This window comes from Chrysemys picta, chromosome 4, assembly GCF_011386835.1.
Source record: "Chrysemys picta bellii isolate R12L10 chromosome 4, ASM1138683v2, whole genome shotgun sequence".
Taxonomy (NCBI): domain Eukaryota; kingdom Metazoa; phylum Chordata; order Testudines; family Emydidae; genus Chrysemys; species Chrysemys picta.
In genome coordinates this window covers 106,996,140-107,012,429 of record NC_088794.1, presented here as the reverse complement: position 1 = coordinate 107,012,429, position 16,290 = coordinate 106,996,140, and the positions used below count along the sequence as shown (strand labels likewise).

Here is a 16,290-nt window from a genome sequence, read left to right as displayed (position 1 = left end):
CATGACCACCTCTCATGACATCTACACTGGAACAATGAAACTGTTGATCAATATGGCAAATTTATGACTGCAAGAAACAGAACTTTCATGGGAGCCAAACAAAGACAATGGAACTCACTGCCAGATGAAATAAGAATGACCAGCATTAGCAGAATTCAGAGCTAAATGCAAAAAACTCACTTAATCCAAGTACCCTCAACTTTTGGCAACTATAAACGTTACGAAAATGAATCCATTTTTATGTAAAAGCTTCCGTTAAGTAGGAAGGTCTACTAATCCTTGCACTCAATCTTCAGCCTACGTGCAGATTTGAGGAAAGAATCAGACTTGTCAACCACTGGCAGTAAAGAAGTGGTCCTTTTCCTGGAGAGGCCACTAGTTTGAAAACTTTCACATCTAAGAATACCGTAATTATAACTAGATGTCAAAGTGAACATTTGTAACAGTGAACTCTAATAGAGAAACTATGAATTTGCAGTTCTCTAATGAAGATCTTAATAATTTTCTCCTCCACTTTAACAGCTACCATTTCTTATAATACAACGTTTTAGCCCAGGATAAATTAGATCTGATGAGATTCTCAGATAATCACAGATAAGGGAAGGACAAAGGAAGGTTAATAAGTAGAGCATAATTTTAGAACACTGCACAGTCAGCGTGCGAGATAAAAATGTTGAGAACTATACATACAATTTACATATCTGTTTCCACCTTACAGAGATAGTACAGTAGACTATACTTTTCTGCTAAATGCAGCTTCAGTTAAGCTAACATGCCCACTTTCCAGAACTTTGAGAGAGTGGGATGTCCTTGAATTTTTAGCCTATGTAGATAAAACTGCAGGACCCTAACATGCCAAGTCCCTTCCTTACCTCAGTAGAAGTGTGGCAATTCTCCAAAAAGGGCCATATTTTTGGAGTTTAATATACCCACCGTATACACAATCACATCATATAGGATTTGAAAGTTTATTTTAATATATTTAGATGAGATCGGATGTTGAGCTGCCAAGTGGTGACATAAGTCTGTAGACGAGGTAAAACAATGGTATGCAAAATAAAAAAAGTGTCCTTTTTTTTTTGCACAGTTTCAGAAACACTGCAACATGACTACTGACTACAGTTATTACTGATTACATTAACTCAGAACCTTAATGTGTTATTTATTGGTCAAAGCTGCCAAATGACAACGTATTAAGAGATTTTTAGTGGTTTTGAATGGTCAAAGATTTCCCTCCCTCCCCCCCACCTCCGAAATGATTAAACTGTTTAGCATGTGTCAAAAATAGCAAATAACATTTTGCAACATACTAACATGAAATATTTTCACATTGCATATTCTTAATTGTTGAAGTATTTCACAAGTGATAACAGTTTTCTATACTTTCAACTGAACACTGCTGACCATATCAGTCTCAAACTAAAGATTATGCACCAGGAGCATGTGTTCTCATGGCTCGAACAGCATAGCGGGTAGATATAATGTATGTGAATTCCTATCGTAATGCTTCTCCATTTGCAAGCTTTTGTTCATAAATGCAGCCTCTAGTCTTCTTAGGGCAGGTCTACACTATGGCAGGGATCGACACTCTGAGATTGATCCACCGGCGGTCGATTTAGCAGTAGTAAAGACTAGTAAAGACCCACCAAATTGACTGCAGATCACTCTCCAGTTGACCCCTGTACTCTACCCCCGACGAGAAGAGTAAGGTAAGTCGACAAGAGATTTTCTCCCGTCAACCCCCCGCAGTGTAGACTCTGCAGTAACTTGACCTTAAGGTACGTCGACTCCAGCTATGTTATTCACGTAACTGGAGTTGCATAGCGTAGGTCGACTTACCACGGTAGTGTAGACATAGCCTTAGTAGAAGGTTTTAATTTGTAATAGCCTGTGCATGCACTGCTAGCTTTTGAAATACTCTAGAGACTAGCTTTTTAATTCTGTGTCACTTATGCACAGGTCAGTATTAGTGTTATGCATGACAATACACAGCTTCATAGTATATATTTGCAAAAGCTATTCATAATAGAGAAAGAAGTGGCCCAAAAAAAAGTAGTGAAGACAAAGTTCACAAACAAGTCCTCGCCTCTGAACTGAAGAGGGATGTAAAGCATCTAACAGCTCCTACCAACCATGTCATTAATAATCTGACAAACCCACTGATCCTGAATCACATCTAGAGGTGAATATCAGCATATCTACCAGACTGCATGTGACATCAGATAGACAAGAGACTCTACTGACAATAGCACATGTTGGTGAAGAACAAATGGAGAGATTGGTGAGAAGTACACTTGATTCCGATGGGACATCTAGCTCCTTCAGCGCAGTCAAGAAAACGGTCATCAAAACGTTTGCTGACATGGCCAAGACCACCAAATTTGGCAAGGGAAGAAGAATCACAGTAGCTATCAGTCCAGATATTGCTTCCGCAGAGCCCTGTCCTTAGCAAGAGAAAGATGTTTCAATGGGAACTGTTCTTAATCACCCAACAGGACTATGTGCATGTCAGACAAAGCTGAATGAGAGCATCAAGTAGGAGCTCAAGCTGAAAGATCCATGAGCTAAAAACCCACAGGCAAAAAATCCACAGTGTACATCAGCAATGCCATGGCCATCATACCAATGATGGCTGGAGACAAACTCCACACTTTTGATTAATTGACTGCTGAGCATTTGATGCGGGTCCTAAAAGGATTTGACAAAGCTAATTCTGTAATCAAAGTCTTTGAAAGATACGACAATAGTATCTCTGAAAAATGCAGAAAGACAGCACAAGACAGTATTTCTTGCGGCTAACCTTATATCCTAAGTGATTGGTGGATGCTCTGTGCCTCCATGTGTGGTATTCAACAAGCAATCGCCTGTAAAATTCCCCGGTTAATATAGGATTCAAAATTAACTTTTCTCAGAGAATTGAAAGTGCTCTCACAAAATTAAATGTCCAATTTATCATTTGACAGCTAAAAGACATCTGAATATGCAAGAGTTTATTTAGATAATATTGTATATTACCTATCTGTAGACTTTCTAAAAATTAAATTTATTCTTCCAAAATATCTGGTGATAAAAGTTATTTTAACTTAGAACATTTTATTCCCATTTTTAAGAGAACATTTTTGATTTGGGCAATGGATTCACCACCAATGAACATATTCATCTGCCATATTCTGGTAACATTTGCAAGCCATTATCAAGTAGACTACTGTATACAGTGCCTTCTCTCTCTCTTTTTTTTGGAGGGGTTGGGGAGGGTCAAACACCAGCTCTTGCCTTTAGGCAGGGAAGTCATGAAAGAAAAGTGTTAGAGACAGACTATTCATTTTCTTAATTCTCTGATCCTATGAAAGGTCAATGCCAGATCAGTTCATCTAATGTATGGACATCATATCAATGCCACATACGACAGCTGGAACTTCTCCATGGCAATGACTACTGGTCATATCACCTGCAGTAGCTCTCTTGGAAACATTACAATAGCACATACTAAACAGCATTTGTATTACTGATAAAAATTTACAGTTTTATTTTACTAGCAATAGATATACTGTGTCTCCCTACAACCATTGAGATCACTGGAATGCTACAGGGGGTAAGAATGCTGGCCAACATGAATCAGTAACATCTTAGTATGATGCTTTCACTGGTGTAAAAAAAAATACAAAACAGATTAAGAATGTGTGTTATGCTGTATTAGAGAGTGTGCATGCATATACTGTTTTCAAATATTTTTTACTATTAGAGAATCCTCAGAAGAGTTCAACTGGACTACACAATGTACTGCATGAACAGTAATTTTTACTTGAAAAATGTTAAATATCATAAGAGAACCACTAAGAAAAGCATTATGTCAATTTAAAAAGAAAATGTAAGTTGGTAGAAAGGATTTTATTGAACAAATTGCACTCACGTTAAAATCAAGAAATTGTTTTCGCCACTTGAAAAATGTGGATTGAGGTTTTTTTATATATGATTATGCAAAATATATTAGTGACAATCATGGTGTCATTGTGTTAAAGTTCTAAATAATTCTACTTACGTTAAAAATGAAGGTAGCCGCTTATTTAAAAAGCTGCAAATTGTGTGTGTAAATACCCATAAAACCAATCACTTTAAGCATATGGTCTAAACATACTCGATCTTCCTGAAATGCATTTTTATCTTACAGTAAACAAAACCTTAAAATTGTACAAATATGTACTTGTATGTCAAAATAAAATTATCAAATCAATTTCACAACTAAAGAAAAGACATACATTCCTCACTGAAGAAAAGGGTAAAAATCTTTCTTCCAACAATACTTCTATCCTACCTGTATCTTCAATAAATTCCACACATTTTTCAACAAACAGTGGTATGGGCTTCTCAGGTGTAACCAGATCCTGTAGGGGCATCCCAAAGTAATTACTTTCCCAGTTTCTACGGGTTGGAGGATTGAATGCCTTAGTTTTCTTTTTCTGCTACAACAAAACATACCACAGTTACTCCAAAAATATTGTTATTAAGCAGTGTAATAAAACATTCACAATACAAACCTTCAATTAAGATCACATCTACAGTATGTGAGTTTTCCCTAATGGCAAAACTTAAGTAAAAAGATATTTAAAATAGTGTGCTTTAAGTAAAAAGCATTCTGACATAATGGAAATGATTGGTCATATCTGCACCAGAAAGCAAACAGGATGATCCAAAAAAAAAAAAAAAAAAATCACAAGAACAAATATGCAGCCTCAGGAATATAATATACTATTTGTCTAGAGTTACAGTGATGCTTTTTCTTCTGTATTTAAACTAATTAATATGTTAACATGAAACACCATTAAAGTGAAATTATAATGATGCCATCTTTCACAACAAATCTACAGAAGTCAGTTATCATTATGTATACACAAAAACAGATGTAATAAAGATTCACATTGACAACAAAGGAGGTAAGAATATTTCTGCATCTTTTGAGAACCAAGTTGCTTCAGTATGTTTTATATTAAGGATACTGCATTCTGCACATTAGTTAGTTTACTTACATACACACAGAATATCCCACAACAAATGTAAAATAAAAGTATAGTGTAGCATCAGCTTGGCATCTAGGACCCATTCATTGGGGCTTATTAAAAGTTTTGCCATTAGGCTTGTGATTTTGGCTTAAAAGGTTTACACTGGGTGAAAACTAAAGAGAAAATAGCTGAATTTCATGTCCAAGTCTTTTATTATTAGCATGTGCAGGAGCTTTCCATAATGAAATTCATGTTCCAGGCTACTAAACAACTGATGAAAATAATCCTGAAATCAAACATATTATCTGTCAAAAATGTAGTACTACTGGACTGTTTGCAGCTACATAGCCACTTATTTTTTCCATTTCACTTGTATAATCAGCACCTAAATGTGGAAATTAAACTAGCAACCAGAAATAAAATATATTACATTTCATTTACAAGTTATACACATACAAAAATGTCAAACTGAACGAAGATCAGAATCAAGTATGTATCAACACAAAGATGCAATCATCAGTCAACACTTAGAAAATAATACAAGAGTAGTGAGTTGGAGGCTATCTAAAAACTACAAAAGCAAGCTTTTAAATGTGTTAAGCAACTTTTCAATAAAATGTTATTCAAACTACTGACCATAATTACAGTTCTGCTGATATGTCCAAAAGATTATCACTTGAATTAATATTTAGAGTACATCATATAATCCAAGATTTTTTATTAGGAAAAAACTCGCTATTAAATCATCATCTTGCAAGACACAAGGACCTATTAGGATATTTAAAGACAGAATTTCTTTAGATGTTATTTCTTCTGAAACTTCACACAGTTTCTTCAATCTCGTGTTTACAGGAGGGTATTTTCCTTGGTGTGAAAGTAAATAAAAACGTATCTGTTGCACAGGATAAAACACTGCAGCATCCTCCCCAATAATGGGAAAAAAACAGACTAATAGAAATGTCTACCTTCTAAACTGGGTTGCATATAACAGATTATTAAAAGTAACTGCTTCCCCCCCAAGCTGAGTATTTTTAAGTTATTACCCCTTTGCCTACTACAGGGCTGCTCCTTCTGAGGAGACTGGATTAGATCAATGTACACAAGAAGAATACCCTCCCTACCTCACATGAGTGTTATGAGGGTTAAAATTCTTTAATGGTGGTGAAGCACTCATATACTACAGTGAGGATGGATAAATGTGTTAAGTTCTTCTCTTGGTGTTTTTCCTGAGGAGGCAAGGAGAAGAAATGAAGCGGTGCTGGTGCATTTTACCATTAGAGCAATTTGAGCAGGACAGGTGAGGTAACTGATGCAAAGCCATGCCAGCACGAGTGCCATATTCTGTGCACTGCCACTCCAGAGGCCTGTTGGCAGTGGGATAGGGCAAGAGCTAAGAAGGATTAAAAAAGTGTGTTTTTCTCAGGGTCAATGGTCACCCTCATCAACTCCTTTCCTCAGAGATCCCTCTAAGTATATGCTTCACTTATAGTTCAGGCATAAGGGACTTGGGATGTTTGGCTTTGAGAGGACTTGGCAGTGTGGGTACTTCCTGATCTTGAAGCTCCTGCAGGAGAAAGACCCCATGCTGCACTCACATGAAAGCTGACCCACTGCCAATAAGTTTAAAAGCTGGAGGCACAGCAGTGTGAGGTTCAGTGTGAACCTCAACACTGAAATGTCCTTGTTTTTGAGTACTTGACTTTGTAACTGTAATATTCTCTTAAGGTATTTTTAAGGCAATTTCCTAATTTTTTTAAAAAGCCTATTGAAAAAAAAAAAAACCCACAGGAATTACATGTGGAACCATTATGACTACCAGACAGCTCATTAGAAGAGTTGGAACCGTGAGAGCCAGAGCACAGATCACGCAAACTACTTGAGTTAAATGAGTAACTGATAGCAGTTAGCCTCTATGCAGAATAGAAACGATAAAGGGAAAAGACATTTTGCCAGTGCGTTTCACAGCTATTTGGAAGACAGCAGAGGACTACTGAGACTCCAAGACCCTGGATTAAATTCAAAGTTCTGCAGGAGAATGTTTTCTAGGAGTTAAACACACTTCTGCACTTCCCCTTCACAGATACTCCCTGCCTTCATCGGCCCCTATTTCCCCTGTCAGACTCCTGCTCCATCCCCTCCACCTTCCAAGCTCTTATCCATATGAGCACTACTCCTGTCCCTTCCCCACTCCTATCCACATGCACATGCCTCCTGCCCTCTTACCACCTGTTTTTAGCCTGTTCCTGTCTATTCCATCTTGTCCCTGCCCTCCCTCTGCATTCATCAAGCAAGTTGAACTATTTCCTCCTCTACTGCATGGTGCCTGGGTAAAATGTTTTTTTTCGAGGTGGGAGGTGGGAGAGAGGGGCATTCAGTATACAGGAAAGTTTTCCTGCTCCCCATTTTTGTGCTCAGCAGTACACAGCCAGCCCTTGGTAGCCAGGAGCTATTGCAGGAAAAGTCCTCAGTTTTGCCAACCCACAAAAGTTCTAAAATCATGAGTCAAACCACAAAATAATCACGACTGGCCCAAAAACTGAATTTTTAATACACCAAAAAGTACAAGACAATTTTTTCATTTCTGAACTCTCCCATGCCACCCTGAATGCATGTGGCAAACCAGTGTGGCCAGCTCTCTCAATGCGTAGAGAAAGGTGATTTTGGCCCCTGCTGCAGGAGCTCTCACTGGCTGCCTAATGATTTGGATCTTCCAACTTCTCTCCAAATCCCAAAATTTTAATGAATTCTGTGCTGTCCCCAGCATCGTATCTATCCAGCCTATCAATGTATTCACCTCCCAGCCTTGCATCTTTCTCTTGCTCATCAATGTACCTCTGCTCCTCCTGAGGTTTTTCACCCTTCCTACCCAGGCTTGGGGTTATATTTTAATAATTTATAATTATGAATAGTGAATTAATTTAGATAAGGTAACACTTAAGTCAAGGCCTTACTAGCATGATTGTGGATTTGCCAATTCTCCTCCTCTCATACAGATTTGCTTAAAATGATGTTATTATTGACAGGACAAAGGTATCATGTTGTGCTGGAAGTTCTGGGGTAAAAAATACACAAACCTACAATGATAAGAAGCCCCTTTTTCATGGGAAAATCCAGGGGAAGGATGACAATGAACCATGACGACATGGAAATTAAACAGCAAAAGTTGTGTGAATTGAAGCTTGTGCATGACCTAAAACGCTTGCTTAATGTGCTTAAAACTGATTGGAGAAAGGTTAACAAATATGTAATGAGGAAATGTATAAAGGAACTGAAGTAAACAAGGCCCAAATTGGAGAAACAGCAGACCAGAAACTGAAGGAACAGGACTGAAGGAACAGACTGAGGGATCAGAGGAGGTGACAACCATCACAGAGTATAGGAGAACTTCCAGGTGCCCTGAAATGTGGTAAATTGGGACCCATACCCATATAAATATATGTTCAGACAGTATAAGTCCGTATTCTGTCTGAAATTGTATAAATAAAGGCAGAAATTCATTACGCCTAAATTGGGTGGACTCAGTTTCCCACCTTAAATCCCAACAGGGTCCATTTAATATTTATTTTCAAAAAGGGCAAAAATCTTCAGCCACATTTATAGAAACATTTAATAATAATTCTATTATGTTTTAATCATGATTGAAAAAAGGGAAATTTAAGTGAATTACAAACAATACATTTTAAACAAGTATTTGAATGTAAATGTTTTCCTGAAACATATGCCCAAAAGAGAGATCTGCCCTTCTGCTTACTACAATTTAACTTCAACATCACTTACAGTAGTTTTACATAGATTTTGTTGAGTGGGAGGAGTCAGACATGCATGAATATCCTCCTGTAGCAGCCTGGTTTATAAATACTGTCATCCACAACTCACTGGCAGCTGAAAAAAAACCTCTCTTTCAAACTTTTTAGCCTTTGGACAATTGTTATATATGCTTAAGAAAATAAGAGTGGCCATACTGGGTCACATCAAAGGTTCATCCAGCCCAGTACCATGTCTACCAACAGTGGCCAATGCCAGGTGCCCCAGAGGGAGTGAACCTAACAAATAATGATCAAGTGATCTCTCTCCTGTCGTTCATCACCACCCTCTGACAAACAGAGGCTAGGGACACCATTCCTTACCCATCCTGGCTAATAGCCATTAATGGACTTAACCTCCATGAATTTATCCAGTACTTTACATTTATCCACATTAAATTTAATTTGCCATTTTGTTAACCAATCACTTAGTTTTGTAAGATCTTTTTGAAGTTCTTCACGGTCTGCTTTGGTCTTAACTATCTTGAGCAGTTTAGTATCGTCTGCAAACTTTGCCACCTCACTTTTTACCCCTTTCTCCAGATTATTTATGAATAAGTTGAATAGGACTGGTCCTAGGACTGACCCTTGGGGAACACCACTAGTTACCCCTCTCCATTCTGAAAATTTACCATTTATTCCTACCTTTTATTCGCTCTCTTTTAACCAGTTCTCAGTCCATGAAAGGATCTTCCCTCTTACCCCATGACAACTTAATTTACGTAAGAGCCTTTGGTGAGGGACCTTGGTGAGCTTTCTGGAAATCTAAGTACACTATGTCCACTGGACCCCCCTTGTTCACATGTTTGTTGACCCCTTCAAAGAACTCTAATAGATAAGTAAGACATGATTTCCCTTTACAGAAACCATGTTGACTTTTGCCCAACAATTTATGTTCTTCTATGTGTATGACAATTTTATTCATTACTATTGTTTCAACTAATTTACTGGGTACTGACGTTAGACTTATCAGTCTGTAATTGCCTCTAGAGCCCTTTTCAAATATTGGTGTTATATTAACTATCTTCCAGTCACTGGGTACAGAAGCTGATTTAAAGGACAGGTTACAAACCATAGTTAGTAGTTCCGCAATTTCACATTTGACTTCTTTCAGAATTCTTGGGTGAATGCCATCTGGTCCCAGTGACTTGTTACTGTTAAGTTTATCAATTAATTCCAAAACCTCCTCTAGTGACACCTCAATCTGTAACAATTCCTCAGATTTGTCACCTATAAAAGCCGGCTCAGGTTTGGGAATCTCCCTAGCATCCTCAGCCGTGAAGACTGAAGCACGATTATAAAACAATTAAATTCTTGCAGATTCATAAAAGTTGAACTAATAGGGATAGTCAAACTCCAACATCTATGATGGTCCTGGCAGCACTATTAGGTGTTTTTCCATTTGCCACAATTTTAACTTCTGTAGACAAATAAGTCATTGCTTGTCCTTTAGCTCAGGGTCTCCAAATTATCCTATTCAACATTCCCACACATGCAGTTATTGGAAAGTGTCAATATATAATCAGGCTAGACATGCATCATGTAATTTTTGGGTCATCTTCTCTTTCATTTCCAAGCAATTCACTGTATAGCTGTAGTTAAAAAGTTAAATTGTGCAGATTCTTTATTTTCATACTTCGCATCTCCACCAAATTCCTCCACATGTCCAGTGTATGCGCCGTCACAATACGGCTTCTCCAATTTCTTGACCAGGATAGGTTCTCTAAAGCTCACAGAAAAGCAAAAACCACTTTTCCCCATTTATAAAATACACTACTAAAGGAGCACATTGCTATTATATCCTAAACTCACTTTACTTAGGATCACCAACCTATTTGTACGTAGCCTGGAGTTAAAAAGACCATAATTTTATAAAAAAACATAATAGCTAATACATTTTTAAATCTTTAACCGAAGATTTTCTTGATTTATGTATTACAGTGCAATTCTTCCCAAATATTAGGTAATAAGCTTTAGAGAAGGTTTCCTAGTCTACTTTGATTATGACTTCTTAGCAAGAATCCTTGTAGAACAGGCTGACTGCTGCTACATGAACCATGGTGTATTTAGCCTATAAAGGTAAAAGGCTGTGGTACTAGTGTCAAGTCTAAGGGGAATACACTGAGCATCTCGAGATGATTAATAGTGCCTGGATCAAGAACTAGGTGAAGAAAAACAAACCATCTTCAACATCTTATTTCTGAAGTCAGTATTACAATTTACGAGCAGAATCTAAAGACCTTGTCTGGAGTTAATTTCCATTTCAGGAATGAGCGTAGCTGCACCAATGCAAACCCTTAGTACAGATGAGGAAAACTTCAGTTTGCACTTGTGAAGTTTACCTGAATTTCAAGCAGGTGTAAGCTTCACCATTGGAAATTGTGACTCTGTCTATGGTAAGGGTCTACATCAGTGCAGCTACACTAGTGGTTGAAAATGGGGCTAATTCCAGGTACAGAGAAATTCAAAGATCCAACAACTTCATACTGAACCCCAGTCCCATTCCAGATATAACTAAGGATACATCTACACTGCAGCTATAGGTATAATTTCCAATTCAGATAGACTACATGTACACCTCTACCTCGATATAATGCTGTCCTTGGGAGCCAAAAAAATCTTACCACGTTATAGGTGAAACGGCATTATATCGAACTTGCTTTGATCCACCGGAGTGCTCAGCCCCTGCTTTAATGCGTTATATCGTGTCACATTATATCAGGGTAGAGGTGTACTAAAAAATACCTCTGCAGAAATGGCAGTGTAAGCAGCAGCATAGACTATCCTCCTGAGTTCAATCCCATCTGAAATCTAGTTAAGTACTCGGGCAGCTAGCCCACACCACTGCTGCCACCTCACTACTATTTTTAGTGAACTGGCTCAATTAAACACTAGTGCATGTACATCTACCCGATCTTGAAATTACACCTTGGGTCAAGGGCTTAGGTCTAATTTCCAAGGTAATTCCTGGAGCCTTTTGGATTCAAGCCTCTGAAGTCGAGTCATACATTGTCCCAGGAAAGGATGTGACAGGCCTGAGAGATCATGAATTAGTCAGACTGTAGGGAGAAAAGGATAATCTTCCATTGCTCTGAAGAGAATGGAGCACAAATTACTGTCACTCCAAGCTCCCTTTTAGAACGGACACAGCACTCTGATCCAAAGGACTCCAAAGGTAAGAGAGCAGACTGTCAAGAATCACATTTGAGGGGCCCAGAATTCAGAAAGTCAGGATTCCACACTCCTTCTGACTCCAAGACCCTTCCAAACCCAATGGATGCTACCGCCTGTACACTAAACTCTTATCACTGGCTCTTCATACTGGGCTCAAAGACAGTGCTCAGATTCTTGCCTTTGTCTCTGGCAGTCAGAAAAAAAAAAGGGATTAAGAATTCTCTCAGGCTTTGTCTACACTGGATTTTCATCGGTGAAACTTTTGTCGTTGAGGGGTGTGAGAAAAACCAAACACCCCGAACGACAAAATTTTTACCGACAAAAAACACTGGTGTGAACAGCACTTTGTTGGCAGGAGAGCTCACCCGCCGACAAAGCTACCATCGCTCATTGTTGGGGTTTTTGTTTTGTTTTTTGATGGCGGGAGAGCTTCTACCCTGTGCACCTTTGAGCAGCACAGCTGTAGCAGCACACCTGCATCGCTAAAAGGTGCATAGTATAGACAGGGCCGGCTTTAGGCCGATTCAGCCGATTCCCCTGATTCAGGCCCTGCGCCTAAGAGGGGCCCGCGCCCTTGCCATCGCCGGTACTACGTACCAGGGCGGTGCGGCTTCCCCAGGGGGCAATTTAAAGGGCCTGGGGCTCCCAGCAGGGTCTGGAGCCCCAGGCCCTTTAAATTGCCACCAGAGCCCCACTTCTGGAGTCCTGGGGTAGGGCTGTAGGGGCTCTGGAGGCTATTTAAAAAGTCCAGGGCTCCCATTGTTTCTACCGCCCCGGGCCTTTAAATAGCCACGGGAGCCCTGCTGTTTCCCCAGGGCTCTGGCAGCTATTTAAAGGGCCGGGGCGGTAGAAGCAGGGGAGCCCCTGCCCAGCCCGCAGCCAGTCCCTGCTGCACCCCCTGCCCGCACCCTGCACCCCCGCCCTACCCGCAGCCAGTCTGTCTCCAGCCAGCCCCGCACCCCTTGCCCTGCCCACAGCCAGCCCCGCACTCCTTGCCCTGCCCACAGCCAGCCCGTCTCCAGCCAGCCCCGCACCCTCTGCCCGCAGCCAGCCCCTGCTGCAACCCCTGCCCTGCCTGCAGCCAGCCTCACACCCCCTGCCTGCAGCCAGCCCTGCATCCCCTGCCCTGCCTCCAGCCAGACCCTACCCTGCCTCCAGCCAGCAAGGTACACAATATATAATTTTGTTATTATTTATATAGTTATGGAAAGTAAATACATGGAAGAAATGAAAGAGGTTTTTTTACATTTTTTTTTTAGTCATCCCTGCTGGGGCCCCGCTGAAAATGTTCGAATTGGGCCCCGCACTTTCTAAAGCCAGCCCTGAGTGTAGACATGCTCTTAGTCACTCAACTCCAGATCTGAGTACATAGGGTTTAGGGGAGAAGGGCAGGGGGGTGGGGAGGGGAGGGAGAGAAGGGAAGAGATGGGACTTCTGCAAAACTACTTAAACACAGCCTTCAGTCTAAAGCCAGAATATTTGGATCTTGTGGACTGTTTCACTCTGAAGCAGCCCTGCATCCTGAGGGATTTAAGAGTCTCTGAAACAACAGGAATGAAAGAAACGGAAACAGTACTATTAAGCTCAGCACTCTAGGTTCTCTGTGTTAATAGTAGCTCCAGCCAATGCTCCTGCTTAACTTAATCCACAAAGCCAATAATACACTGACTGCAGAATCCTTTAGCAAAAGAACTGAAGAACTTTCAGCATTTGGAGTACTGTTTTCTCTTGGATACTTTGTCCGAATACAACATCTGAGATCACTTGAATCCAGATTTCTATGCAGAGTTGTTGCATTTGAGCAAACAAAAGGAGCAATGATAAACTTGCACTAAACAAGAAAACACTTATATAATTTTACTTCTTCCTAAGTTAGAAATGTTAAATAGTACTGAGCACTTAAAGAGAAATGATGGTTCAGAGACCTGCTCCCTTCAATAATAGGAAATGAACATAGAACAGGAGCCACAGCCCCTTTCAGACACATGTGAAGGCATATATACCAGCCCCACATCGTGATTTCCAGATGGTTCTGTGACTAGTAGGCACTCTTGAGAGTGGGGATCTGCAATGGCAATACTTGACAGAAAAGAAACCAAAAACCTGGTAACTCAAATATGGAAAAAATAAAAAAAATAGAGTTTTAATCTATAATCATTAGCCATGTACAAATCTGGACTCATCAACTATTTACACCGTTCCATGACATGCTGACCAAGATCATCTTAATCAAAGACATCAGCAATTTACAAAGACTCTTCTATTAGGACAAACATACACAGTACCAAGGTAAGGCCTGAAAAGTGCTTCCTTTAATCAAAACAAGCTGTTCTGGTCTCATTCTAGGCAAAAAAGCATCCATCTCCTAGCACGAATTAAATATAAAAGCCCCTCAAGCTGACCAGTTTATTGGACTTTTATTTTCTCAACAAAACTCAGCTATATAGCTAGTTTCAGCTATTAGAGAAGATCAAAATACTTACATTATACACCAATAATCCTAACTTTAAAGCAATTACATGGCAGCAGGGTAAGTTGTAGATGTGGCTTTTTGTATTCAAATGTTTTCTGATATATATATATATATATATATATATATATATATATATATATATATATATATATATATATATATATATATATATATATATATATATATAAAATATCTTACTGGCAAATAACTAGAGCAAGATTTTCCTTTGCTAAAGACATTTCTAAATAGAGAAACAGCAGCCACACAAATGCTGACGTAATATACTTTTATCCTCTCATCCAATTTGTATATTCTACAGAAAAATATTTTTATTTTTGGCACAGCACAAGAAAAAATCAGTTTCTATAAATTTTGTTTACTGTGTGGGTATTTTGTTTTAAATACTTTTACTTCCAATAGTATATCAAGCTTTTTACATTAGACAAAAGAAAAGGCGTGTATACATTGTCTTGGTTAGAGACTATTGAACAAAAAATCAACTCTAAGTGTAAAAGTCTATACAGACACTCAGACAAGACCCGACTTATGCAAATTCACACTTACAGAAAAAGTTCCATAAGCCAGAAATACTTTGCTTCATAGCAGACAGAAGATAAAGTTCCATAAGCCAGAAATACTTTGCTTCATAGCAGACAGAAGATAAAAAACCTAAAGACTTTCCACAACCTTCTATGCAAAGAGTCCTCTGCAGTGCTATACAAGAGACCCAGATTAAATACCAAGTCTTTCACTCCCTTAGCCAGAAAAGAAAGAAAGCGTGTTTCAACAGCTAGTAGTCAGAAGCTTCTAAGGGCATCTTACCTGGAATTTCTCAGTCACTATAGAATGGTAGGTGTTCGTGACACCAACAGAGAAAGAGAGGACACCAGTCCATGCATAGTTTTTTTGTTTTTTTAACGTTCATTTTCTTTACATATTTACAGCAATCAAGCCGGAAGTTTCCAAAAAGTTTTATGAATGCATGGGCCACAAATCTATCTGAAACATAACAGTACATTCCACAATGTATTTCTAGCCTAATAACAAAAATAATAATATTGTACCATGTCATAGATGAAAGAGTCACTTGCTGAGAAAGGTAGCCAACTGTCCTGTAGCACCTCCTACAGCTGAACAATTGAGACTGATTAACAAATTTAAGAAGCCTGTATATACACCCTTCTAACCGTAATCTGTAACAGCAGTCCTTTCATGGTTGAAGGGGAAAAAAGTTTAAAAGCCTCTAAACAAAAATGCAACAACAGTTTTATATTGGTGGTACTAGGAGAATCTGGATGTTTGTCGTATGTGCAACATATCTTTTCTATTCAGTGAGGAGTGGATGTAGTGTAAGAGTCACATTCTGCAATTATAAAATTCACAAAGTGCTAAAAGACTACGTCTTACTCCTGAGGACATTATGCACCAAACATTTTAAAATTCTGCACACAATATTTTAAAATTCTGCAAATTTTATTTGTCAAGTAAATGTGGAAGCTCCAGCATGGCATTGGGGGGCACAGGCCACTGGCTGCACAGAGGTGGGAGATCACTGTGCAGCTTCCCCCCCCGTGACAGACTCAGTGGTGAGGCTGCACCCAACCCTCATGTCACAAGGACCGGGCCTGCCCCAGAAACACCCCAGGACCCTGTCCCTCCATTCCAGGTGCACCAGGTGTGGGCAGGCAGGCTCAGCAAGGCAGGATCCAAGTGTGTAGGGGCTTTGTGTGGGGGGATCCAGGTGTGGGTTGAGAGGGTTCTGTGTGAGGCAATCTGGGTGTGGGAAGCTCAGTGGGGAACCCAGGTGCAAGGGACATCTGGCTGCACAGGTGCCTGTTGGGGG

The 16,290-nt window shown here is 39.5% G+C and overlaps 1 protein-coding gene across 9 annotated transcripts in view; it reads right to left on the bottom strand.

Annotated features, from left to right (window-relative positions):
• ARHGAP5 (Rho GTPase activating protein 5) overlaps positions 1–16,290 on the bottom strand; it is an 81,145-nt gene that overhangs the window by 48,508 nt on the left and 16,347 nt on the right. For 4 of the 9 annotated variants that reach the window (XR_010601075.1, XM_005285315.5, XM_042857481.2 and 1 more), the window contains exon 4: positions 4,313–4,460. The exons of 3 other annotated variants lie outside the window; for them this stretch is intronic. Coding sequence is in view for 5 of the 6 variants with exons in the window: in XM_005285315.5 (XP_005285372.2) it covers positions 4,313–4,460 (148 nt within the window). In the remaining variant the exon portion in view is untranslated. The remainder of the gene's footprint in view (positions 1–4,312; positions 4,461–16,290) is intronic. 2 more of the 9 variants (XM_024101876.3, XM_065595440.1) reach the window with 1 other exon arrangement.